This window comes from Solanum tuberosum, unplaced genomic scaffold (assembly GCF_000226075.1).
Source record: "Solanum tuberosum cultivar DM 1-3 516 R44 unplaced genomic scaffold, SolTub_3.0 scf00086, whole genome shotgun sequence".
NCBI classification, from domain to species: Eukaryota; Viridiplantae; Streptophyta; class Magnoliopsida; order Solanales; family Solanaceae; genus Solanum; species Solanum tuberosum.
In genome coordinates, this window is record NW_006239010.1 from 1,046,659 (window position 1) to 1,074,387 (window position 27,729).

The window sequence follows — 27,729 nt, forward strand, 5'->3', positions numbered from 1 at the left end:
GTTTGAAACTCTTCCTCTTTCCTAAAATATTTTTGTTCTTTTGAAAACATAAAATAAAAAAGAGGAAGAGTTTCATTTATCATGTGAATTATTTAAAAAAGAAGAAAAAAAAAGATCAAGAATTGACAAGATGTTGCAAAGAGCTGCAAGCAATGCCTATTCATGGTGGGCTGCTAGCCACATTAGGACCAAACAATCCAAATGGCTTGAACAAAGCCTTCAAGGTATATTGACCTTGATAATCATTTTAATTTTTAATTGTGGTGTCAATGTTAGCTGGTAGACATCTCGAGTAATTTCATTGGGTGCTTATTATCTCGTACCATCACATGTACCATGTAATTTTGTCCACCGTGGTTGGATGGATGGGAAGAAATAAGCTCCTCTTCATTTTATAATATTTTTTTTTGTTTGCATTGTATTGCTTTTGTCCCTCCATTTTAATTAAATTTAAAAACCAGGTAGAAAATATTATCAAAGGGTTCTAGATATATGCTAGATTGCACAATCTTATTACAACATCAATTATGTACTAGGTCTCAATTTCAAGCTAGTTGGGGTCGATTGAAAAATATTATCAAAGGGTTCATTTCAAAGCTATGTTACTTGGACTTTTTAAAAATATTGTCGTACCCCTTGTCAAATCTTTTAGAAATGCACTATATTTAGAAGATCCGACACGCACCCGTTGAGAACAAAGAGTTCAAGCAACATAGTTTCGAAATGGTCTATGGTAGTGATGTCAATCAAACGAGTCATTTTCCTTTTGGCATAATACATAAACATGCATTCGAACTTGGTCTTAGCTGGCAAGTAAGCACTCCAACTTTGAGAGTGCATATCTAGACACCTCGATCAACTCGATCTCAATGGACGACTAAACATTCCATTGTGCTTGTGGACACCCAATGCTTACATGACACATAAATTTTGGAGGTGTCTACATGATCATTTTGTAAGTTGGGATATTCAACTGACACATTGGAGACGAGTAAAGGTGTTTAGATATGCATACTTAAAGTGGGAGTGTTTACTTGCCAGCTGAGGCGAAATTTTGAATGTCTACTTATGTATTATGCCTTTCTTTGTTTCCTGCATTTTCTTGCTTGTTGAATATGAAAAGCAATAACTCCATTTGTATATACATATGGTGTTAACAGATATGCAAGGGAGAGTTGAAACTGTGATTAAGCTGATTGAAGAGGATGGAGATTCATTTGCCAAAAGGGCTGAAATGTACTACAAGAAAAGGCCAGAGCTGATAAACTTTGTGGAAGAATCCTATCGTGCCTATCGCGCGTTGGCTGAACGATATGATCATCTGTCGAAGGAACTACAGACTGCCAACAACACAATTGCTACTATCTGCCCGGAACAAATTCAACTAGCAATGGAAGAGGAAGACGAATATGGCGCCCCAACTCCAAGAATGCCAAAGGATTTTACACAAATTCCACCAAATGGATCATCAAACATACCAAAGGCTCCTATAAAAGACTTAAAAGGTCTTATGTCAACTACCACAAAACAAAGACAAGGCAAGAAATTGACAGATGATGTCGCGAAATCTGGTTTGTCCAAAAACGAGGCTATTGAAGAGATTGACAAACTTCAGAAAGACATATTGGCCTTGCAAACTGTGAAAGAGTTCATAAGGAGTTCCTACAAGAATGGACTTGAAAGGTACAGAGGAATTGAAAACCAAATCATGGAAAAGCAACAAAAGATATGTACGTTGGAGGATGAATTTGGCGAGGGTCGGGTTATTGAGGATGCTGAGGCTTGCACTTTGATGGCTGAAGCAGCATTGCAATCATGTCAAGAAACATTAACTCATCTCCAGGAGAAACAAGATGTATATACACAAGAAGCGCAAGATGAGTTCAACAAAATTGATGATTCTTGTAAGAAACTTAAGTCCTTTAGGCATAAGTATCTTCCCGAGCAAATTGATGAACCGAAGGCTGATAGAGTTAAATTCCTGAACCAAGAAGTTGGTAAGGAGATAGAGTCATTACAAGACAAGATTAAGGATCAAATGGATGCGAACTCTAAAGGGTCTTTAACGATGTCACAATTGGCAGAGAAAATCGATGAGCTTGTGAATAAGGTGATCAGCCTAGAAACAGAAGTTGCATCTCAGACACTTTTGATTGACAGATTAAGAAGAGAAGCTAATGAACTCCAAAATCAAGTTCAGTCTTTGGAGGACGATAAGGCAGCTCAGACAGGTGATACCTACAACCTGAATATCAGGGTGACCGCGATAGAAGCAAAGTTGGAAACTATTGAGAACATCAATAAAGATGTTGTAAACCAAGACAGTAGTCTACGAACTCACTTTGTTGAAGCTCGTGCTAATATAGACCATTTATCCGGTAAATTGAGTAGTGTCCAACCGGATGAGGAGCTCAATGGAACAGATTCATCTCCAAATGAAGTGACTATGAGACAAGATCCAGTGACACAAAAAGATCATCCTAGTTCAGGTGCAGGTCTCAAGAACTTAAGTACCATAACAGAAAAAGATAAAGAAGTTCGCAAAGAGCACGATTCCAGTCTAAGTAACAAAGGGGAATTTAAAAAACCTGCAAAGAAGCACGTCACATTTCTGCAGCCAATAACAGCTGAAAAAGGCGATGAGAAAGTCTCAGCTCAATCTGGAACTAAAGTTTACGAGACGAAAATAGAGGAAGTTGCAGAGAAGGAGGATGATCTTAATTGGCAACAGATGCTGTTGAGCGGTTTGGAGGATAAAGAAAACATTCTCTTAAATGACTATAAAACAATTCTCAGGGATTATAAGGAAGTTACAAAGAAGCTAAGTGATATGGAGAAGAGAGATAGAGAAATCGAGTTCGACCTCACACTTCAGATAAGAGAGTTTAAATATGCTATCACAAAGAGGGATGAAGAGATACATAATCTACGTCGAAAATTGAGTCTCATGCAACAAGGACATGCTTCTGATCAAGATAAAGAGCTGAAGGTAGAAAATCCTTCATCTGATCGAAGCTTGAAACCCGATGAGCTGCCTCAAAGGAAGGACAACGATATTCCTATAGTAGAGCACGATAAAGAAGACATCAAGACGATTTTGGTTGATCAACGTGCATCAGTACTATCGCCAATTGAGGGGAAAATCCAGTTTAGCATTAATTCAATTCTAGACGAAAACTTGGATTTCTGGCTAAGGTTCAGCACAACATTCCATCAGGTTCAAAAGTTCAAGACCACGATCCACGACTTGCAGCTCGAAATATCCAAACTTAAAGACAAGGAAATGCAAGATAAATCAGAAATCAGGCATTTATATAAACACATGGAGGAGATTCACAGTGAACTAACAATGTGGTTATCACACACATTGCTTCTAAAAGATGAACTCGATCGCAAGTTCTCAGCTTTATGCAGCATTCAGGACGAAATCACAAAAGCTCTAAAAGTGGGAGTTGCATTAGACGGAATCGGATTGAGCACTCATGAAGCAGCAAAGTTCCAAGGTGCAGTTTTCAACATGAAACAAGAGAACAACAAGGTAAGAGAGGAACTAGAAGCTGGTGTTCGTCGTGTAACTACACTTCAACTAGACGTTGAGAAGACTATAACACAATTGGATCAAGAATTCGGACTTAACGGAAACCAAGCACACTTGATGCACACAGTGAGCAAATCAAGAATTCCCTTACACTCATTCATCTTTGGAACTAAATCGAAGAAGCAAAAGCGTTCAGTTTTTTCGCGCATTCACCTCAATAGGAAATACTAGGTCCTTGAGGGCTTGGGTACCTTTGTATAGAACATGTATTCTTGATCTTTGTTTTTTTCTTCTTCCTTTTGTTTATACATGTATCTGGAAGTTTGTTAATAGTCTTAGCAGTTATATTGTTCTCTACAAACATTCTGACCGGCGTAAAATCATGTTCGTGCTTGTCAAAGTAGTATAAAAATGAATGTTGTAACACTATGGTATAAACATTATGTTCGTGCTTGTCAAAGATAGTATAAAAATGAATGTTGTAAAACTATGGTATAAATATTATGTTCGTGCTTGTCAAAGGCACAAATAGTGTTCATTTTTTCTCCCATCAAAACTAGGAGGTCACATACGAATTCAACATAATTCAGTAGCTTTAATCCAAATCCTCAATTTACATTAAGAAATCCACTAAATATATACAAAACTCAATTACTTAAACATGTGGCTATCCTCATAAAGTTTGAATCCTGACTTCGTCTCTGCTCAAACTTTCTCGGAAATGACATCAAATTCCCCTTGAGACAAACTCACTCTCCCACAAAACCATTTCCTCTCATTTTCATCTTCTTCATAAACAACATAAATATAATAGAAAATGGCGCTTCCAGCAATGGCAACGACGTAAAGAAACAGAGCAGCCAAGAAGCCTAAAATCGGTGAAAACTGAAAGACAAAGCCAAATATGATGGCTGAATACAAGAACCATATAACAAGTCCTATAATGTCCTTATGCAATGACTTTTCCTGTGATGGAAAACGACGATATGCATACGAGAAGTATAGTAACAAGACGAAGCTTAAATAAACGAATAAGATGAAGGGTAAAAGCGAATATTGCTCGTGAATATATGCTCTGTAGATATTCCCCAACATGTTAAATGCCATCAAAATGGATATGTATATCATTGATGGTGAATAGCATGCCATAGTTCTTCTATTGATGATGATAAGGGTCGGAGTTACAATTCTGCTTTAAAATCCACTAAACTATTTTTGCTACGATTCAGAAGTCATAAACTCAAAATCTTAGTTCCGACTCTGGTGATAAAAGATTATGAGGTGCAATGTTGAGTTTGATGATTTAATTTATAGCAATTTTTGTGGACTTTATTATGAAAGGTATATAGTAGGAAAAATGTGTTTGAATTACTTGGAAAAGGCTCAAAGTTAAACATTTTAAAATTGGAATTCAATTTTGGAGTAATTTCCTTGAAACATCTATGAAGAATCGATCCACTTTACTGGAAGCTGCCTTTGGTCCTTTATTGGTCAGCTATGAAGACAGTTGTTGAAAAGAAAATTAAACCTTAGGAAAATTGTACAGACGTTATTTGAAGCAAATAATATTAGGTCTATTTTGGTTGTTTTAGTCCAATGTTTTATTTTATTTTAAAATTTAAATTATATATAGGAAACGAGAAATGAGGGAGAAAGTTACAAAACCGGAAATAAATTTTCCTATGATAATATGAAAATTTAGGTAACCAATCAATTGAATCAATAAGGTTGGAGAGTAGTTTCATTAGCTTTTCCATTTTTGTTGTTTTATAAGTTATTTTGGCCTCTGTTTTATTTTACTTGACCCTTATATTAAAAAAATATTTTTCTTTTTGCTTGTCAATTTTAACAAATCAATTTTTTTAATTATATTCTTACAATATTACTTTAGCATTAAATAACTATATCATGTAATAGTAATCAAATTTAGAATTTCAAAGCACAATTAATAACAATTGTTTAGTAAAACAAACTCCTAATTTATAATCTATTAAATGGAGTGTCAAGTCAGCAAAGACCAAGTAAAAATAAATCAAAGGATCTTATATAAGCTTTAGAGAAATAAAAGATAAAAGTGACTCTTCAATTTAAAAATTCAAGTTGTTAGATAATATATTATTTATTTAATTATAATTTCGGCATGCTAATTATCGTGTAGATTTGAATTTTGATAGAGCAGATATAAATTTATCACCGCCACTTACTATTATGTTGTTATAATCTATTAGCTAATACTTATTTTGTTTTAATTTATGTTACGCATTTTGATTGGATATCCATCTCGGGAAAGAAAGAAAAATATTTGAACTACAGTGTTAAATATGTCGTGAAATTCATGTGGGAACAAAACATATTCATTAAAAGATAGGACAAGAAATTAAAATTAAATTGTTTTCAAATATAAGATAGCAAACGAAATTTAAGAAAGTACTCCTTGTTATCAAAAGTTTATCGAGAAAGATGATTTTAAAAAAGTAAAAATTACGCAAATTCCATCATGGTAAGAACTAATTACATCTTATTTCTATTTTTTTAAAATTACAAAAACTTCTTAAAATTTAAGGATTTCGAATACATAATATATCGCGTATCAATACATTACATTTGTCAATACAAGACACATCTACCCCAATATATCGCTCAATGTCCCAATACATTACCTTTGTTGATACAAGATACACATGTCTCAATACATCGCGTAAGAGGGATGTATCTGATAGGAGAGATAGAGGAAAATATATTTTTTTGTAATTTCTAGATAATTTTAGAAAATATAATAAAATAAGTTATGGAGTTTCAAAAGAAAGTCGGTACTTTTAGTTATATTTCAATCAAATGGCTGAAAAGTGGCTATTTGTGTAATTCTACCCCACTAATGGGCCTCTTTTTAACGGATAGATCCGACCCCGGAACCGAAATTTCTCCAAGCCCCAATTTTGTAAAGGGCTCACACTTTGCCTAAGTCACCGGCGGCCGACGTTCTACTTCTTACTCTCAATCTCTTTCTGCTGCAAATTATTTTCTCCGACGGAATAAAATTGTATGTATTTCTCTCTTTCTCTTCATATATTTTCATGTTTTTTTTTTCAAAAAATTCAATTCTAAAGCTTGCACGTTTAACAATATTGCATATACTACTTGCGGCGTCAATTTTTGTTTGTGAATGATGAGCTCTGGAATTTGTGAATGTGTTTGATCCAGATGGCACTAAGAGGTGTTTGGCAGCTAAGGAAGCTGGTAGTCAGCTATTGCAATTGGGGTGGCAGTAGCAGGGGAATAAGGTAAAGGTTAACTTGTGAAGCTTTTTATCGTTTATATTGGATTTATAGATGAATCTGAATCATAATGAGGCTATTTCTACTGGGAATCTTCGAATAAGAATGGTGAATGAAATGAGAGAGGAAATGTGTACAACTAAAACTTTTGGAAAATCAATGCTTTAATTCGACATATCTAAGATATGTGGCAATTGGAAATGTTGTAGTTGCAATTTTGAAGAAAAACTAAAGAGGAAAAAGAAAGGATTATACTTTATATTCTTTCATCCACGATAAGATATCTTTATGGATGATTATCCCACCTTCACATGTTTTTAAGTGTTTCATACATATTTTTATGCATCTCAATTTGATAACCTCTTCCAAACTTTGTTCTTTATATTTTTTGGTGTTCGCGAAATTTGGTCAACTGAAGTGTGGATGAATGGAGCAATGCTATTTCCTTGTTCAGTGGAATGGATCGAGTAGTATAATGTTATGAGTCTGACTTTCTTTTGAAATTCTTTTTCATACCTTATCGGAAGGTTAACACAATTTAGGTATAAGATGAATGTTTTTTCCCATGTTGCAATCTGTCAAGAAGTAGTATTCTTTCTGCATATATTGTGATTTGAGGTAAGTGTATCTGTCTAGAAATTTGATGTATTGCTGATGTACCGTTGCGCAATTTTACATATGGAGGTGTTCAGTCCTATTTGAAGTTTAAACATGTAGTTGAGAGAGGAAAAGATTGAAATTTTTTATTGGTTAAATGAAATGGAATAACAATTATTAATCTGACTTTAGGTGCGAAAAGAGGTTACAGAATAGGCTGCTAGTTTCTGGATGATTGAGGTAGAGGAATATATATTACAAAATAGCTATGTGGCTCATGTTAAGAATTAAGATATATATCTACTATTGCAGGGCATTCATGGAGTCTGAATTGCCAGCACTCAAGGAGAAAAATCTGCATCTTGAGGTGGTCACTGAACTCAATCGTGGTCAACATCCTTTCTTGAAGGGATTATACAGTAAGACTTTCTCCCTGTTTCCGCTCAATTCCACTGAAAACAATTATTCTTTCTGTGTCTAAGGGAGATGTACATGAAGAGAGAAAAATTAGCTAGGTTACTTTCAGTTGACTGTGACCATAGCATCTTATGAGTTTTGCTTGGGTTGCCTAGGCATACCTTGACCTGGTATTGAGAAACTAAACAGGCTCCCACTCGATAATCGCTCCATGTTTAAAGATTCTTTTATTGTGTGGTTTCCCCGTTCTTTCTCATATATCTGCCAGGATACTAGGTCAGAGGGAACAAACTCTCCGACTACTATATCCAGGGGGCACAACGATAGTGGATTACACTCGGAGCTGAAGTTACTATAACTGGCCTTTTCCATTATTGCTTGCTGAAATCCATTCTGATTTGGAACCCTCTCTAAGTTAAAGCTGTCCAAATGGTGATTGGCAGAAGAAAATTTTTGCTCTCTTTGAAAATCAGCTGTATTCAGTTACCATTCAGCTATGCTCATTGTTCCAGCGAGCCTTATATTGTCCATAGGCTATGACTAGCAATTAGTTGCATTTAAGACATTATGTTGACAGCTCAAGGAGTGTCAAATATAATGTGTCATATCGAACACATTTTTCCACCACGCAACCATGTTCAAACTAGTCAAATACCTATACATGCACTGTACAAAAATGTTTTTTGAGAAGTTAATATTCCTAATTATGCCTCGTGTATTTGTTGTATCAGTTTATTTAAGAACCAATTATTTTTCCTGTGATTTCTTCTCACGGGTATGTACTGATTTGCTTTTCAATTAGAGAACAAGAATGAGCGTGTTGTATGTGTGAAAAACTTGAGTCAAGACGAAGTACTTGAAGCAGCGACCAAGCTAAGGAATTCGCTTGGCAGGAAGGTGGTGAAGCTGAAGACACGGCATGTTACAAAACAACCGAGCGTTCAAGGTACGTGGTCAACAGCATTGGAGTTATAAGCGCCAAAAGAATATGTTATATGCAGGTGATTTCTGTCTTCCTAGGTTTTATCATATGCATCTGTAAGTCGTAGGTGTAGTCTTTTTGGACAAACAAGATATGGATTATGCGGTCTACGTGTATGAGAAGGTAAACTTCTTCAATCGGTAGTGCACTCGATAATGTAATAATTTACTCGTGGTGATAGTTTTGAAGGGGTGCTATATTTAAGATGTTATTGATGGAATGGAATGCATTTGTTTGTTATGGTCATGTTGAAATTGAGTTCTTGGGTTTGGAGTTAGTCAACAATACGTGTATGTAATGTGTGATTGGTACTTTCGTTTCTCGTAAATAATACCTGTTTTATGCGAAATAATATGTGAATAAAGAAGGTGTGCACAAACTTCTTGCTGAATATAGTGGTGTTAGATGACATTGTAAAAAAAAAAAGGTGTTTTAACTTTCAATGGCCATTTGTGATCTCCAAGGTATAAAATATGGTTGACAAACAATTCTTGAGCTGTTTCTTTTTTTTTTTTTGTTGCAAAAAATAAAATTTTAAAACAATAAATTTATAGCTAGGACTGAACACTGCAGTTTAGCAAGAAATCACAATGATCCATTTATTGTTCATTTCACTAGTTGACTTTTGCATCAATTTAAACAAATAAAATTTGAAGCGTCCCCACGAGGACTACTACTAACATAAATTTTAAACACACGCTGAGTTGGCTAAATATTATTCGCACTTGACCATAGACACATGTAGGCCAAGTGAAGTGGATGCAAACCTTACCCCTAACTTAGAGGTAGAATGTCTATTTTTGGTACACCCTCAATTCAAGACAAATAATCCAAATCAATCCGAAAGTAGAGGAAGCAATAGATAGTAACATAATAGTATTACAACAAAACAATACGATTGTAGAAGTACAAGAAACAATAGATAGTAATAGGAATCGAAGAACAATATGTTTCCCATATTTTGAGTTTGAACCTCTCACCTACTTGTCCATACAATAAGAATGAGAGCAAATATTATCCAAGGTTCCTCCACCATCTATTCTTGATGGGTGTAACAACATTGTCTAAGAGAAAATAGTAAGAACTGAGCATCAAAACCTCAACAAGCCTAAACCATGCTGTTCTCCAATAAGGATTGATTCCGAGTACTGCAGCAATTCCTAGCAAGACTGCTCCATAAAACACAACAAAGCTGATGTAGAAAAGGTCTGTATCCGTAAATCCTACAGATTCCTCGCTTCCATTGTTTGAGGTATTTGATGATTTAGAACGGTTACACTCGTTGTCTAATGGATAACCACATAGCAAAAGATTCCCCTGATAGCTGCTTTTGTCGAAAGTTGAGAATTGAGCTTTAAATGGTGGTACTGCACCAGATAAGTTATTGTATGCTACGCTGAATATTGCCAAAGAGTACAGCTCAAGTAGGCCAACAGGAATTGTCCCATTCAAGCTGTTGTGAGATAGGTCCAGACTCTCGATTTCATGTAAATTTGAGAAGGTATATGGGATTCTTCCAAAGATATGGTTGTGCGATAGATTAAATGCATGTATTTTGCTCAGGTTTCCTAGCTCAATGGGTATTTCACCTGTTAATCCATTACTTGAGAGATCAATACCTGACATATATTTTAGAATGCTTCCCTTGTAAGTGTACGAGTTTCTTTTTGTTGAAAACTGGACTTGGGTTTCCACATCCATCATATTGAAGTCACTTAGAAATCCATATGAAATGTGGTAGTGCCTTGTTGAACTTATCCAACTCAAGAATTCTAACCACGCCATCCTGGAAGATGCATGATAATATACACTACTTGTTTCTGCATCATTTTCCGCTTGCTTTAAGTTACCCAAACAAGGAAGGAGCGAACCATAAAGCTTGTTAAAAGACAAATCCATGATGGATAACTTGTTTAGCAGACAAATCTGAATTGGAATTTCTCCATCCAATTGGTTATTATTGAGGAGAAGGAAGTTGAGGCTTGAAAGTGAGGCTATGGTGTGTGGGATGTTTCCTGTAAAATTGTTGTAGCCAAGATCCAATGTTATCAGAGATATGTTGAAAAATGAATCTTCAAGTTCACCGCCCAATTGATTTTTGTCTAGATGGATGTGTTCAAGGGGTAAACCACTCACTCAAGAAGGAATAGGTCCTGAGAGTCTGTTTTCGGACAAAGCTAAGACTTGAATGAACTTCAAATTGCAAATCTCAACTGGAATCGAGCCTTCAAGATGATTTTTGGCTAAATCGAGCTGTAACAATCTTTTGTTATCTCTAATCCATCTTGGAATCTCCCCAGAGAAGTTATTACTGCTAGCATCCAGTGCAATAAGGGGTTTGAGAAAAATGTTACTAGGTAACGGTCCCTCAAACCTATTTCCGTTCAAGTACAAATAAAATAGTATACTTGGTCTGATATCCTTTGGAAATATTGTCCCTGACAACCTATTGTTTGAGAGCCGGAGGTAACTCAGCAATGGAGAACTAACTGCCAGATCGCTAGGAACTCCTCCAGACAAGAGGTTGTGAGATATATCCAGTGTGACTAAATGAAACCCGCCAATATCAGAAGGTATAGGACCTTCAAGCAAATTTTGTGACATGTTCAGAAGATTTAGCTTTGGGAAAGCTGAACTTATGTTTGCTGGAACACGTCCGCTTAGTTTGTTATTAGAGACATCAAGTTCCTCTAAACAGAGATGACTACTGGATGGCAACTTCCACGGTCCGATGAAAGCATTATCTCTAGCATAAAAGCCTGCAAGTCTGGTGTTATTCTCTAACAACCAAGTTGGAAACTTTCCTGGCAATTGATTTTTGTCTATAGAGAGAACTCTCAAGTCGTGCTGGTAATGAAGGAAAGAAGGCAATTTTTGAAGGTTTATGCATCCCCGAATAACAAAAAGCTGCAACTGGAAATTTGGGATCCAATTCTTGAATTCGACGTCTCTAGTTATAGTATTATAGCCAACATTCAAGTAGGTAAGTTTTGAATTGTTGACGAATTGACTGAACGATAGTGGAACTTCAAATTGGTTAAATGAAATATCCAAGTACTCAAGTGATGTGAGTGTTCTCCAAAGAGGATATGAGGCTATATTTCCAGTGAAGCGATTCCCATCAAGGCTAAGCCATCGAAGTGATGTCAAGTTCCCAAGACATGAAGGAACTGTTCCCTCAAAACTATTCACAATGAGTGCCACCTCTTGAATGTTTTTGAGCTCACACCAACCTATGTTTTTTAAAAAAGAAAGTTCAGATGACATTTAGCTAACATAAATTTGTACAATAAACTATGTTGTTTTTTCTGAAATCGTGTGAATCTGCACCGAAGAGTGTGACCTAGTGGTCAATGAGGTGGGTTGTGAACCAGAAGGTCTCTGATTCAAATCCCACCGAAGATGGAAAACACTAGGTGATTTCTTTTCATTTGTTCTAGTCTTCGTGGATAGTGTTATTTGGAACTTGTTCCTGGTATGAGGTGGCAGGTATCTTGTGAAATTAGTCGAGGTACGTGCAACTTGCCCGGACACCACGGTTATATAAAAAAAAATTCACAGAATTTTAATTATGTCAGATTTACTGGTAGGTTTGAGAAACCTATTATCATTGCAGGCTGGAAAACTTATGTCCTTGTAGGTTTAGGAATAGATGTGATCTATACAAAGGAGTTGTAATTGAGGATTTTTGTTGTACGATTATTTTCATTCATAGTGGAAAATTCTTTGGTTTTGCCTCGAGGATATAGGTTTGGTTAAATATCGTTAAATCCCAGCGTTATTCTTCTTTTCTATTTGCGTTGGTGTGGTTGTTTGTGTGTTAACTCATGATCCTCCACAACAATTATGCATATATGAATAGATTCATGGTAAAAAAAATTGAAAAAAGAGAGAAAATAACACTACCTTGATTAGGGAGGGTGCCATAATTGCCACCAAAAGCCATATTCAGCACTTTAAGAGAATCCATTTGTCCAATGCTTGAGAGAAAATTCTCATTTAAATAAGATCCCTCCAAGTTCAAGTACTCCAGTTTGCTCAGATTTCTTATTGCTTATATCAGAGAGTCAAAGGAAAAAACACAATATCAACATAAAAGAAAGTTGACAAGGGAACTCGCAACTGCTACCCTACAGGTGCGCGTGTGCACATGGTAAACCCTCTCCAATGTAATAGAGGTATGCTGCACTAGGCAAGCTCGATCGAAAAAGCATAGAGGAAATTTTGAACCTGAGACCTCTCATTTGGGAGATCACTTGCTCAACCGACTCGTTTGCCCTTGCGGAATAATGTAGAGAGTTTGAGTTAGAGCTTACCATAAGTTGTGGAAGAAGCACTGAGATCACTATATTCATAAGAAAGTCTCTTGAGAGATGAGAATGATTTTAAGGATTGTAAGATGTTGGTCGAGTTGGACTTAGAACTTCCAAGTCGTATATTCCGCAGTGAACTCATTCTTCTACTACCTGTTTATTGGTACATAAATGAGGGTAAAATAGCCAAAAATATACTCTAGTTAATGTTTAGTTAAGAGGCACGTAAAAGAAAAACACGACAATATTGCTTGAAGGGACCAAGTTCCTAAGAAGTTAGAAATCCTTGTACCTTTGGTAGTCACAAAGCCCTCAAAATTGTTCCTCCGGAGATCTAGAAATTCCAAATTGCTCAAGGCTATTATATCTACACAAGTAAATCAAAATAAATAATAAGCACAACAAAAAAAAGAAGAAATTCATTGACACGTCTCAAACTTGAGACATGTCGTTAAGGGTGAAGGGATCTTATTCATTCTACTACAATTGTTATACGACATTGAAGCAATATACATGTGATAGTAAGAAGTTCAACGAACCACTCGTTTCAATTTTTCCAACAATGTCATTGTTTTTGAGATCTAGATGCTTGAGAGATGGAAGATGTTTAAGAGATGAAAAGATGGTGGAATTGAAGTCATTGCTAGACAAATAGAGTCTCTGTAAATTCCTTAGTCCAGTAAGTGTACCAAAACCTGCATTGATTTATGAAATTTGTTATACATAATCTAGGCAAACAAAAAACAATGTGAGCTTTGGGCCCTAGTGGGGATCCGCTCCTCTTCGAGGGGTGGGGGGTGGGGGGTGGAGACAATTAGCACGATACATGTATTGAATTCATTTGCCTTACTCCAATCACACACTCTTTCCGTTTCAATTTATTTGTTTGGTTTTGACTTGGTACAGAGTTTAAGAAAATTACTTTTTGAATCTTCTTATATTAAATTAAAGATATGTAGAATGTATCAAAGTGTCATTTAATCTTTGTGTTATTAAACAGGTAATGTGAAAAATTGGAATTAAAGAGTTGTTAAAAAAGTGAAAGAATTATTCTTTTTTGAAACAAACTAAAAACAAAAGTAAAACAAACAAATTGAAACAGAGAGAGTACGTGTGTTATTCTAAGCAACTTCTTTTTTGGGTTTCTTGTGTTTAGTACCTGTTTTAGGGCTCTGTCTAATCTTGACTCGCACAGAGAGTAAGGCCATTAAGGAATGAAACACTCCGTACTAGAATTTTTTAAATTTTTAGAGCTCGAACTCGAGACTTCAGCTTAATTTGTATACATGAATGGAAAAGGAGCTTACCCAGTGTAGAAAGGAAACTGGTGTCATTGATTCCATATCCTGCCACCAAGAGTTCCCTTAAATTGCTCATCCCTGGACATTTCTTAGTTATGCCTTCATCTAATAAAAATAAAATAATTTCAAATGAGTCCTAATATTGCTTAAATTTTTCCAACAATGGCCACAATTCAAAATCTATTGGTTTAAACACCACAACTTTAGAAGAAAAAAAGAGGTGACATACATTGACGGAGCCAAAATTGCTACCTTTTATCATTACTATTAAAGTTTTCGTTATGCTAGGATATTCAACAAACATAAGTGCAAAAAAAAATAAAAAATAGAGGAGTAGTATTATGTACCTATAGGCGCAGAGCGATTTTTCAACGAAGGAAATTCAATTGCACCCATTTGTGATCCGAAGACACGATTAAATCCTAGAACCTCAAGAGATGAAATCCAACACAAAGATGATAAAACATTTGGAAAGAGGAGATAATTGTGCTGCAAATCAAGTACTTTCAAGTTGGTCAACTCTGACAGTTTGTTGAACCCTAGATAACAAAATCACAAGTGAAAAAAAATATTAAAAAATCATGTTATTAATGTATATAAGGAATAACAAATTAAGTGTTTATATTTTTACCATGATATGCATATTAATCGTCTTTGGTGGAATTGAGAAATAATTTGAAATGAGTAATTAACCTTGAGGGTAAAACAGGAAAAAGAAATTGTTTTTCTTTTGATTAGCTAAAGTGAACAAGTAAAAGTGATTTTTTTTTATAGCAAGTAAAAGTGAATTGAGGGAGTATTTCTTTTAGCTCCTAAAAACAGTTTTTGATACTCCTCAAAAATACTTTTGGCCTCTCAAAAGCATCAAACACCTCACTTTTCATCAGTGGCGGAGCCACCCTATCTTTAGGGAAAATTATATTATTTTTACATGGTCAAAATAATTTTTTATGTATATATAATAGATGTCAAACTCCCTTAGGCTACTTCGTGTGTCTATTTCTTCAGATTTTGAACCCCTTAATTAAAAATTCTGACTCCGCCACTGCCTTTCATGATAAACACTATTGACCTCAGAAAAACTTGGTCAAATGTGATATTAATCGAGTTGATGAATTTTGAATACCAGATAACGAATAAAGAGAGACTAACCTTCATTTTTGTTCCACCCTGTAATATAATTCTCAGACAATATAAGAACTTGTAGTGATTTGAATGGAAGAAACAGAGAGGCATTAAAACTCCAACCATCCGCTGATCCTTGCCTTGCTGCTCTAAGATTAAGTTGTATCACTCGACCTGTTGTTAAGTTGCATTTTACCCAACGCCATGAACAACAATCCAAAAAACCAGTCTCATTATAGACTTCCCAAAGGGTCAAGTGTCCCCCATTTGAACTCATCATGTTTTCTTGTAGTTTCAGTAGAGCACTCCTCTCTTCCTCCCAACACCTGTTGGGTGCAGCAGCGGAACCAGTAATCCTAACAAAAAGGTTTCCACAAGATGTGTAATGGAGTAACTTAAAGCCAAATTATAATAAGAGGCCATAAAAATACATATAGTAATGAAATAGTTCGAACTTGATGACCTATCCTGATGGACATATGTGTGTGTAGGAAGGCCTATGAACACGTACGTGAGTAGAAAGAACACGATTACAAGACAGGTTGAAAGTGATCCGCTTCTATTCTCATTGAAACATAATATAGAAAGGACTTACTTCTTGAACTATGGATCTTAACAAAAAGGTTTCGAAAGAATATATATATATATATATATGAATTTGAATGATGATGAGTGAATACAAAAAAAACAAAACAACGGGTTAATCTATAACTCGTCTTAAAGGTTTCTGGTCTTGAATGTTTGTCTCAGTGGGTAAGAGTTCAAGTTCAACGAGTTTTGAGTTTTGGCCTGGAAAGTTTGTCCACTGGGATCAAAAGTTCAAGACATGTCATTTCTAAGACCATTGGATGTAATTACTTGTATTAAGATTATATGAATTTGAATGATGAGTGAATTCAATTAAACTATCAAGAAATAGGGCGAGTCAAAGAAATTAGTGACTTAAAGTCAAATCATAATAAGAGGAGTGATTACAAGAATGATTTTAGAGATGGTTGGTCTTTAATTTGAACTTTTGACCTCGTTTGCCTCTGGGAAAGAAATTTGATTTTCCGTCTTGAAAGTTTGACATGAATTAAGCACCTCTAAAGTCATTCTTGTCTTGAATGTTTGACCTCTGTTTATTTCATGGCAAACTTTCAAGACGGAAAATCAAATTTCTTCCCCGGAGGCAAACGAGGTCAAAAGTTCAAGACCTACCACCTCTAAAGTCATTCTTGTAAATTTAGGCAAATTTCAACAAAAAAAACCAAGAAATAACTTGTCTTGAATGTAATTACTTATATTAATAGAAGGGAAAAGGCTCACATATGCTATCCAATTTTGACATCATTTCTGTTTGAGAAAAGGCTCATCCATGCCATTATTTATTAACTAAAAATAATTTTTATTTTGCAAAATCTTTTTTTTACACGTGGTCAATTATGATTCGGCTACATCATTAATTAAATCATTTTTTTAAAAGGGAAAAGGTTCAAATTTGTCATCGAACTTTGGGGAAAAGTTCATCTATGTCATCCAAAAAGAGTTGTTACTAGAGAGATTTGAACACACGAACACTTTAAATTTGTGTGTTTTTTGCCCTTTGAAGGCACCTAAAACCACTGGACTACATCATATTCTTGTGTCAATGGTGTCCAGAGTATGTTATTTAACCATTTTGTTTATCATTTTACTTGTATTTACGGTATAATTTTTCGACGAAGGGTGTCCAATGTGTAGCTACACCCTGCATGGATGAGCATTTTCTCAAGCAAAAATGACATAGATGAACGTAACCAAACTTTTAATGGATGACATAAATAAGTCTTTTGTCAAAGTTCAGTGACATATTTGAACATTTTCCCTTAATAAAATATATGGAATTGAATGATGTGTAACACAATTTACTATCAAGAAATAGAGCGACTCCAAGAAATTATTGACTTAAAGTCGAATCATAATAAGATGAGTGATTTGCAAATGGCCTTTTGGAGATGGCTGGTCTTGAATTTAAAACTTAATATTAACGATAAATATATACAGAAATTATATTTTATAATATGATTAGATTAGTTCTCTTGGAGCCTTCAACCTTGGAGGTTTAAAGCTAAGCAAATGTCGATCTATCGTTATGTCGATAATGTGAAAGGAAATTTAACAACTTATATATATACAAAAAGATTATTTCATCCTATTTGTACCGTCTAATATTTGAACGAAGGAGATTTGATTGAACCCATTTAAACACACTTACCTCTGCCACTGATTGGCCACCAACATCAGATAAAGCACCAACAACCAAAACTTAATATTCCTCATATCCTTCATCCTTAATAAAGTAGTGCACTTTTTTTTTTCTGATTATATATAATTTGTTCTTTCTTTTCTATAACTATTGTTTTGTTGATGTTGCAAACCTAGCTAGTTAAAGGTTTATATAGGAACCCCCTCCCCCACCCCCCAAAGAAAAATATCATTATTTTCCATTGAAATTAGGGGCAAGAAAAAATTAGGAAGCTTTTTAGTTTTTCACCGAGAATTTATTTTTTACCATACGTTTTTCTATTGAACTGATTCTATAGAAAATAGGTGGGGAAAAAATCATATTTTGTAACACAAAATTTTTATTAATTTACGATAGAAAAAATCTTTGTTTCTGGTCCTTCGAGATGGCTCAGTTGGTTTCTGGGATCGATTCCCCCTCAATGACCTTCTATGTCGAGTCTGTCGCATAGGGCTTGCCTAGTACGGTTTTTGTATAGTTTGCAGGCTATTACACATTAAGGAATTTATCCAGTGCTCACCCGAAAGACATAGGTTATAACAGAGATAGTAACAATTACTGGTAGAGCCGTCAATATGGGCTAGGCCCGTTGGGCCGGCCTGGCCTAACTAGGGATTAGATAGGGCTGGGCTACAATTTTTGGAGCCCATTTAAGAAAAGGGCTTTTTAGCCCGGCCTGAATAAGTCTATCGATTTGTGGGGCTTGAGAAATATGGATAGGGCCGGCCCGTGGGCCAAATAAAATTAATTAAAAAATAAAAATAAAATAGAGTATTAAAAATAACAAGAGTCTAAACTCAAAAACAGTTTAAAGTTTGAATATTACAATTTAAATACAAATTATGTTTATAAAATACATATTACGTAAAATAAAAATTTCCTAAAATTTCTAGTAATCACTACATAGGCCGTAGCCTATGGAATATTGTCATAATTTTTTGTGTTTTATTATGATCATTGGAAAATAATTTGGTTTATATTTTTATTTAGCTATTTATGTTTTTACTTGAAATCAAACTTAATAAATATTATAATGATAATTTTATTTGTGGATTTGATTAAGAAGTAGTAACACTAACACCATGTAATATTATCTTGTCAATATTTATGATAATATTTTTAAATTATAAATTAATTTAAAAAATTATAAAAAATATATCTTTACGTAAAGAAGGCTGACCCGGCAACCCCGTAGCCCACGTACTTGTGGACTGGGCAGACCATTTTCTGGCCCACACCAAAAATGGGCTAACCCGCCCTGACCCGCCAAATTTCAAAGCCTGTATGGATTAGCCCGGATGGAGTGGGCCAGCCCATATTGACAGCTCTAATTACTGGTTATCCAAGAATTTCCAAGAAAAACATCTTTGTTCCCAGTAATACCTACGCCACTCTCAAACAAAAAAATAAGTCATTATTTTCAAGAATTCATGCATTGACAAATGGGGCAAAATTTTGCTTGTTTTAGATGACTTGACTTGGAAAGGCAAGTTTAGAGATGTGCAAGTTGACTGGAATATCAAATTATCAATCATAAAAAGCTATCATAATTATTATTGTTATAATATAACTAGCTGATGATATATTTTATTTTCAATATAATAAATATATTTTGAGAAGCATCTATAAAAACATTTCTTCAATGATATGATAATTTTTATACTAACGATGTACATAACGTGAATGTTAAATATAAATGAAAAAAGGGGGAGAATTTCCAAACCTCTGCATGCAGCATCTGTTTTTTTTTCTATAGATTTTTTTTTTTTTTGTCCTTTAAAATAAAAGCAAATTTTATTTTGAATTTCTCAACAGCTTTTTGAATTAATTATATAATAGTAATATTTATCTTAAAATTGAATATTTATGATTAAAAAAATATATATAGGATCTTATTAAAAAAAAGCAAATTATATTATGTAGTCAATGTAACTGATGGATAAATTTATATTCGAATATTAATATTCCTCTTCTTTTTTTCTTTTCATGATAAAATTTTCATAAGTATGATCTTTTAACGTTAGTATTTTTCGTCCACTCACTTATTTTAATCAAATAATCTTATATGAAATTAATATTAATAAAAAACTATTATAAGAAATTAATATTAATAAAAAATTATCATAAAGTTAATATTTTAATTTATTCTTTTTTGGTAAACTTGCTTCAATTATCTACTGTGGTTGCCCTAAGTCTACGGCAAATTAATGTTGTCGGCCATGCATTTATTTGTGTGGATAACTTGACTAAATTTCAAAATTATATTCCCTCTACCTTAAGTCAAGTGTTACTTTTTTAAATCTATTTTAAAATGAATATATTATTTTTTATAGTTAAAAATAATTTTTAGTGAAATTATTTATAGCTACGTAAATAGTTATGTTATTTCTATATATGAAATTAGCTTTCTATTTACCTATGATCATCAAATAAAATGTGAATAACTTGTCCTTTTTTCAAAGGTGCTTCTGATTTTCTCAATATTTGAAAGAATATAATTTTCTTCTCCATATTTATTATACTTCGTCAATTAATAAATTTTTTTATGAACAAGAACTACTAAACTCCATCACTTACTTAGGAGGCATTTTGAAAATAGATATGTAACTGTCTCTTAAATAACCTAATTAGATAAATATTTTTATACTTTAATAACATAAAACTTAAACTCAAATTTATAATTTAACTATATAAGGAATTCACGCCAAACTAATAAATATATATAACATTGGTTTGCACATACGTATCTTTCACTTAATCAGTGTTAATTAAAATATGCTTTTAAGTAAATTAGTCTCAATACAGAAAGTAAAATATTACATCAAATCATATAGAATATTCACACCTACAAATAGGAAAAATAAATAAAGGAAGAGTTTACAAAAATAAAAATACAAGTAGTGGAAAGGCCGATTAACACATTAATTTTAATTAATAGTTTAATTTCTTTGCTTAAGAATAATTGGGGGTGTAGCTCATATGGTAGAGCGCTCGCTTCGCATGCGAGAGGCACGGGGTTCGATTCCCCGCACCTCCAATTCTCTGTTTTTGGTTTTGCTCATGAAACTCCTCGGCCCTACCTGGCTCCGCCCCTGGTGATCAGTTTAGATAGCTAACCAACTAAGCTACCGCCCCTGGTGATCAGTTTAGATAACTAACCAACTAAGCTATTAATTTGCTGTAAAAATTTTAAAGAAATACAGAAAAGGGTGTGTCTTTGTATGTACACTTGATATATGATATCTATAGTAACATATTAACAAAATTCTACTATATAGAATATACAAAAATATGATCAGCTACAAAACGAATCATCACTATGATGATTTCAACCAAATCCAGTAACAATATGAAAGAAAACATAAAAAAAAAATGTACACTTTTTCATATGCTATAATGTACTTAATGCAGTTCCTTACTTGTGCTGCTCCGTAAAGAGAAACTCAAAGTTTTAGATGTTGATTCTCTGCGTTAAAATGGGGCAGCATCTCGGAAAATTTCAACCAAAAATTAGCAGCCATCGACTTAAACTCCTCTCGGTTTTACATGCTTATATATCAAAATGGATAATAACTAGAATACATAGCACAGCAGAAGCAGAGCTAGGATTGATAGCGTTTGACAAAAAAGTGTAAGAAGATTACTCCATAACAAGCTCCATATGGCGGTTGAGATCCTGGAGATAATGTGTGCTTGTATATTCATCTGAAAGCATCAATGCTCTCCCTCCCATTGACTTCTGCTTCATTTCTACTGGTGCGTTCTCGCCTCTCAATAGCTGAACAACCTGCAGACTCGAAGAAAATGTAACCATTTAGTGAATTTCAAATTTGATTCGCGGATTGTTCTGTTGTGCATATAAACATCGAATAGCAACTCTTATTCTTACTACAAAAGCATCTTGTAAGTCGCGTTGGATATATGTTACCCCCTCTGTTTCAATTTATTTTTCTTACTTTTATGTTTAGTCCATTTCAAAAAAAATGCTTCTTTCCTTTTTTGGCAACTCTTTAATTCAATTTTCTACGTAATATGTTTAAGGCCACAAGATTAAAGAGCATTTTGGTACACTCTACATATTTTTAGTTTAAGACCAGAAGATTCAGATAGGTGTTTTAAGATCCTTTCTGTTCTAACTCTATAACCAAGACTCGTAGGTGATTGGACCCTTCACACGATCAATCTTTTCAGCTGTGTGCGTTTATAAACTTAACATTCGCAAATTTAAGCAAGGATCAGCAACACTCGGAATCAAAATTACAAATGCTGGTGGGAGTTGATATGAAGGACATAAAGGGGACAGAACATAAAAATGTAGTGTTACCTTTTTCATGTTCGGACGAATGTCAGGCAAGTGGTGAAGGCAGCATAAAGCTGTAAACATGGCGCGTTTCATCTCAACAACATCGTAATCATCACCTAAACGAGGATCTGCTATTTCCTTGATGTTGTTCTTTTGCAACAAAGGTTTTGCCTATGCACAATTGTAAGAGGTACCAGATACTTTTCAGAAAACATTGAATGAAACATACTAAAAACCCTTCAAATGAAGTTGCATGACAAATTTGTATGAATATTGTGTCAGTTTAAGAGGATCATTACCCACAACACAAGGCTCTTTCTATATGAATCAACTGCACGATGACCAGTAATAAGCTCCAATAATAGAACTCCAAAGGCAAATACGTCCGTCTTTTCATTAACAATTCCATGCATAAAGTACTCTGGAGCCATATATCTGAATATCAATTTGCAATACATTAGATCATAAGTAAGCAACATGAAGGAACATGATCTAGGATTCTAGGATTTTCACTTGGGGATTCGAAAAATAAAAATATAAAAAATAGTGCAGTCCCTAAGAGTCAAATCTTGGAGCGGTGGTGCATTTTGAATGCCCTGGACCGTGAGCTAACCTTCTGCATATTGTTCACAGGATTCAAAATTTATAGATGTACATAAACACAGAATATCTACCCTGTATATATACAGGGTAACTTTTTGTCGAAGGGGTTCGAGTGAACATCCCCTCATCCCTCTAGATCCTCCCCTTGTGCAATTTAAAAGTACTAATTTTTACATACCCAAAAGTTCCTTCAATGGGAGAAACAACATGATGAACCCATTTTTCTGGCAGCCACTTTGCTAGTCCAAAATCAGAAATCTGCACAACAAATTGGAAAATGGAACTTGAGAAATTGAGATGAAATCACACTTCCCAATTGAAGGTTTCTAAACAGAAAGAAAGATTGAAACCTGAGGTTCATAATCTTCAGTTAGTAATATGTTTGAGGCAGTAATATCTCTATGGATTATGCGCTTTGGACATTCACAATGAAGATAAAGCAATCCTTCGGCAATACCAGCAGCAACTTTATATCTTATATCCCAATCAAGTCTCTCTTCCGAACCTGAAATGCCGAGTTTTCTGTTTATCAGTCACTCGATAGACATTTCATTCAACGTTAAATGCATATTTATCAACCACTAGGCAAAGAAATCAATACTGAACAAACATAGCTAGTGTTTAGAGGGAATACAGCACCATGTATTAAGGAACCGAGGCTTCCATGGTGTAAGTACTGAAGAACAAGGTATAAACCGCCATCAGAACTATAACCTATTAACTTAGCAGCATTAGGATGGTTAATGTGAGCAATAATTCCTAGCTCAGATAAGAAATCATCAACTTTGTCCTCATCGTTCTTCTCTTGCTTAGTTATTTTCTTTACCGCGACTAGTTGACCATCAGATAAATGTCCTTTATACACATTTGCATGTCCCCCTTGCCCGATCAACTTGTCTGTCACATTTCAAGGCATAATTTAGTATAACAAAGGGTTAACTACGCGTAAATTCAGTTGGTTTTCGAGTAATACAGATTATGCAATATCCACTTAAAACGGATTAGATTTGCAAGGAAGTGACATCATTGGTGTAAAATTGTGGGAGCAATGACAATGACAGGAAGATGCAGAGACATATGTTATCACTTAGGGTCGTTTGATAGGACGCATTAGAAAAAGTAATGCACACAGTAGCTTGTGTAGTACTAATACCTTGTTTGGTACCTTGTTAAAGACACAATTGTCCCTCAAAACATTTTCCACATCCTTTTTACCGTTATTTGTGGAGGGTATTTTTGTAACAAATAATTAATTTTAGAAATTATACAATGCATGTTATTTTTAATACACCAAACCAAACAGTGTGTAAAAATAATCACAGCATAACTAATACTAACATTACTAATACACCTATTCAACACTCATCTTACACACTACCAAACGACCTCTTAATGAGACAAAAGAATCAACTTGGAAATTACACTTTTTTGGTGGGGACAAATAGAAACATGAAGGATCATAGCCATTAAGGAAAATTTAATAAATTGGCCCATCAATAACTCATGGCCAACTCTACAAGAAAAAGTTCCAGATTTAACACTCAGATGTCTGATAGCTGGCCTAATGTTCAATGTTCTGACATTACAATAATTCCAAATTTTTGATAGGAACTACCATTTTCTCTTGTCTATCCAGTCTCAAGGACTTGACAAATTCCATAGAACTAATATAATTTTCATAGATCAAAATGAAGCTTCTTATAAAGATGATCTAGTGAATGCATCACTCATAGGATGAAAATTACCCCGTTTGATTGTGTATATATAACAAATTTAATGTAATTTTCCTAAAAAAAAGATTATTTTTTCCTTTAGTACTTCAAGAAGTCCAAGTTTACTTTCCACCATGCCCAAAAAAGAATGAGGATCAAGTACAGTCCTGCTTCGGCAGGAAATTACACTAGTTATACATGGTTAAAATTATTTTGTATATATATATATAGTAGATCTTGAAAGTCCTTTGGCTTCTTCGTGTGTTCACTTTTTCATATTTTGAACCTTCTTAATGAAAACCAAGGCTCCGCCACTGTGACCCCAGGCACCCAACATAAAGGGAACTCTAGTGAAATCTTAAGCAGGCATGAGCCTTAATATCTGCAAAGTACTTTATTATATGTCTGTTTGTCTAGCCTTTTTGTAGTTAAATTAATCAGAACTATATACTAGAGTATATTATTTCACTTAGTACAAAATGGTCCTAATTTGAGACATATGACTTTGACATCAAAAATAACAGATAGGAACTATGTTACTCGGACCCTCCAAAAATGTTGTCATACCCATGTCAAATCCTCCAAAAATGCAGAACTTTTTTGGAGGATCCAAGAAACACCCAACAGTGTTTTTGAGAAATCCAAGCAACATAGAATAGAACCACCTCTCTATATTCTTAAACTTTGTGTCAAATAATACATAAATTGTGACGGGAAGAAAATACCCTGTATAGATGTGAAATTTTGATGCAAGTTATTTATACTAACAATATAAAGTTACCTAAACTACCTTATAAGGGACTAAAATGGATAAATATTCTTCACACCATCAATGCGTATCACTTAAACTCGTGAAAATTTATGAATTATGGATGTATGTACCTGGACTGAAATTATCGGTTGCTTCAACAAGTTCCCCGTAGCTAAAATTCCTCCAAGAAGGCTTTGGAATATCATCAGGATCATTAGCCTCTTCTTCAGCACTTCTATTCTTGGACAAAATCCTTCTTATATTTTTTGGTAAAATCATCTCATATCCTAATAATGGTATACTTGACAATCTTCTCATTGACCTTCTCTTTATTTGATCAAAAATATTTTTCCAATAAACACCTTGACTTAATTCCCCTGAAGGTGATGATGCAAAATTGCTGCTCCTATCATCACTGCTGCTAATGCTGCTATTGTCTGAATCCGACGAACCCAATGGGGGAGTCTCTAAAACTCCTCTTGGTGATGACGATGATGAGTACTGATCATCTTTATTGTTGTTGTTGTTGATGTCTTCCTCTTTCTTCTCGTCTTGTTCCTTCTTGACTTCATGTTGTTTCTTGTTTTCTCCATTTTCTTGGACATCAGCTGCATCTCTTCTACCTACAAAGTTCATAGGCAAAAGAAGCAAAAAAGTTTTATCAGTCTTAAGCCTGAAAAGGAGAATGGTTCGTTATAGATTAACAACCAGCATATTTTTTAAAAAAAAGATAACGACTTTATACGGATTGTTTTGTTAGGATTCGTCATGAATTGGCTAGTTCTACTGCAACCCTTCTCCTTTATCCCTGCTTGGGACCAGCAATATGAGCAACTTGTTTGGAATTGAGGCATAGTTATTGTGATAGTACTAGTTATACCTTAATATACTACCCAACAGCAAAATGAAGCATACACAATCTTGTATCTTTATTTTGACACTACTATTTAAACCATTAATATACAGGAATATTCATATACCCAATAAGCAAAACCAGAGGCGGAACCAGGATTTTTGGTTTACGGATTCAGAACCACAACTGTTTTTGCTTACTGGTTTCTGGATAGATTATTTATACATACTAAATGAATCTTTTAACATAAATACAGAGTCGTGAGCCAAAGTAATTGGATTCTCCCGAACCTGTAACCACCACTATGGCTCCGCCCTCCCGATAGAATGAAGTACACACAAGCTTGTATTCTTGCAAAGATTCAAGCTTTATTGTTACAATACTATTCAAAAATCATTAACATACAAGAACATTCACATACACAATAAGTAAAATGAAGCATACACAATCTTGTATTCTTATAAAGATTCAACCTTTTAGTGTGACACTACTATTCAGATCATTAATATAAAAGAACATTCATATAACCAATAAGACCAACAAGGTTTCTAATGGAGTAGTAAGTACTTCTTCGTAATTACACAGAGGTCTAGGTTTTGAGCTCTAAGTATGAAGTCGTTTTTATTAGGGATCACTTTACCCACAATTGAGCCTTCAAATTTAGTCGGGCTCCAATAACAGTGCCAGACACCAGTTGGAAAATCCAACAACAACAACAACAAATCCTACCAAGTGGGGAGGTAGAATATACGCAGACCTTACCCCTACCTCGGAGAGGACCGGGTGGAAAATCCAAAAACAAAAATATACCCAACAAGCAAAATGAAGCATACACGAGAAATCTTATATAGCTCCGTAGGTTGACTACCTACACTTTTATTATTGGTGACGGTTCGATTCCCCTCCCCATTTCCCCTTCCCCCTTCCCCTACCACCATTTCTTTTTAATCTAAAAGCATTCACATATTTTGATGTTATAAAGATTCAATCTTTACACCTATAATGACACATAAAAAGGAAATAAATGACAATACGTTCAAAAAGAGAAAATCTAAGAACCTTCCATGGGGGGATAAAAATGGAATTCTTGTCAAAAGCTCAAATGAAACGATAAATCTTCCTGTGATAATATGCAAGGATAAGAGCTTAAGAAAAGATTTCCATAAACATAACTTGCTCTGAACAATATTTACATTAGAGCATTCCAAGCAAATTCTTTCTTCTCCCCTGCAAAAAGAAACAGGAAGAGGAAGAAGAAAAAAAAGGAAAAAAAAAACACTCGAGTTTTGTGAAAGAAAAAAAAAATAGCTTTTAGAGTTATTTTCTTTGGAAAAAAAAATGGAGGTGAAGCTGCAGAAGTGGAGAGAAAAAAACGGATTTAGGGGGTAATAGAGAAACTTATGTTTTTGTACATTTTTATAGGAGTTTTTACCCTTAATGATGAGGTGGCATGTCACGTAGTGCGTTTATCTTATCTAAATATTAAGGCCAAATACATATGCAAATCTTTAAACTTGTCCCTAAATTTCATTTTAGCACTCCAATTCAACCTTGTTCCATTTTAACCCTTCAATTCCAAAATGAAACATAAAAATTGGAGTTGAAGGGTTATAATGGAACAAGGTTGAGTTGGAGTGTCAAAATGAAATTTAGGGACAAGTTTAAGGGTTTCCATATGTGTTTGGCCAAATAT

General features: G+C 34.4%; 4 protein-coding genes and 1 non-coding gene across 5 annotated transcripts; 3 read left to right on the top strand and 2 right to left on the bottom strand.

Annotated features, from left to right (window-relative positions):
- Positions 1–110: 110 nt before the first annotated feature.
- On the top strand, positions 111–3,820 carry LOC102592111 (kinase-interacting protein 1). The gene is made up of 2 exons (XM_006346689.1): positions 111–224; positions 1,161–3,820. Exons 1-2 carry the CDS (start codon positions 131–133, stop codon positions 3,767–3,769), a joined length of 2,703 nt encoding a protein of 900 aa, XP_006346751.1. The 5' UTR covers positions 111–130; the 3' UTR covers positions 3,770–3,820.
- Positions 3,821–6,437: 2,617 nt separating this feature from the next.
- Positions 6,438–9,067, top strand: LOC102592446 (54S ribosomal protein L51, mitochondrial). Its single transcript, XM_006346690.2, has 4 exons — positions 6,438–6,578; positions 6,740–6,819; positions 7,723–7,829; positions 8,630–9,067. Exons 2-4 carry the CDS (start codon positions 6,740–6,742, stop codon positions 8,800–8,802), a joined length of 360 nt encoding a protein of 119 aa, XP_006346752.1. The 5' UTR covers positions 6,438–6,578; the 3' UTR covers positions 8,803–9,067.
- A 668-nt stretch (positions 9,068–9,735) lies between these two features.
- LOC107060521 (LRR receptor-like serine/threonine-protein kinase FLS2) lies at positions 9,736–15,973 on the bottom strand. Its single transcript, XM_015308499.1, has 8 exons — positions 15,576–15,973; positions 14,771–14,962; positions 14,430–14,528; positions 13,662–13,817; positions 13,415–13,489; positions 13,126–13,275; positions 12,716–12,862; positions 9,736–12,042 (listed from the first exon to the last, which is right to left on the bottom strand). Exons 1-8 carry the CDS (start codon positions 15,826–15,828, stop codon positions 10,946–10,948), a joined length of 2,169 nt encoding a protein of 722 aa, XP_015163985.1. The 5' UTR covers positions 15,829–15,973; the 3' UTR covers positions 9,736–10,945.
- A 4,805-nt stretch (positions 15,974–20,778) lies between these two features.
- Positions 20,779–20,851, top strand: TRNAA-CGC (transfer RNA alanine (anticodon CGC)). Its single transcript has one exon. It is a non-coding gene; the product is annotated as a tRNA-Ala (tRNA).
- A 228-nt stretch (positions 20,852–21,079) lies between these two features.
- On the bottom strand, positions 21,080–27,279 carry LOC102592787 (receptor-like cytosolic serine/threonine-protein kinase RBK1). Its single transcript, XM_006346691.2, has 8 exons — positions 27,096–27,279; positions 25,315–25,806; positions 23,360–23,617; positions 23,071–23,225; positions 22,899–22,978; positions 22,417–22,552; positions 22,139–22,288; positions 21,080–21,601 (listed from the first exon to the last, which is right to left on the bottom strand). Exons 1-8 carry the CDS (start codon positions 27,100–27,102, stop codon positions 21,455–21,457), a joined length of 1,425 nt encoding a protein of 474 aa, XP_006346753.1. The 5' UTR covers positions 27,103–27,279; the 3' UTR covers positions 21,080–21,454.
- Between the last annotated feature and the right edge of the window lie 450 nt (positions 27,280–27,729).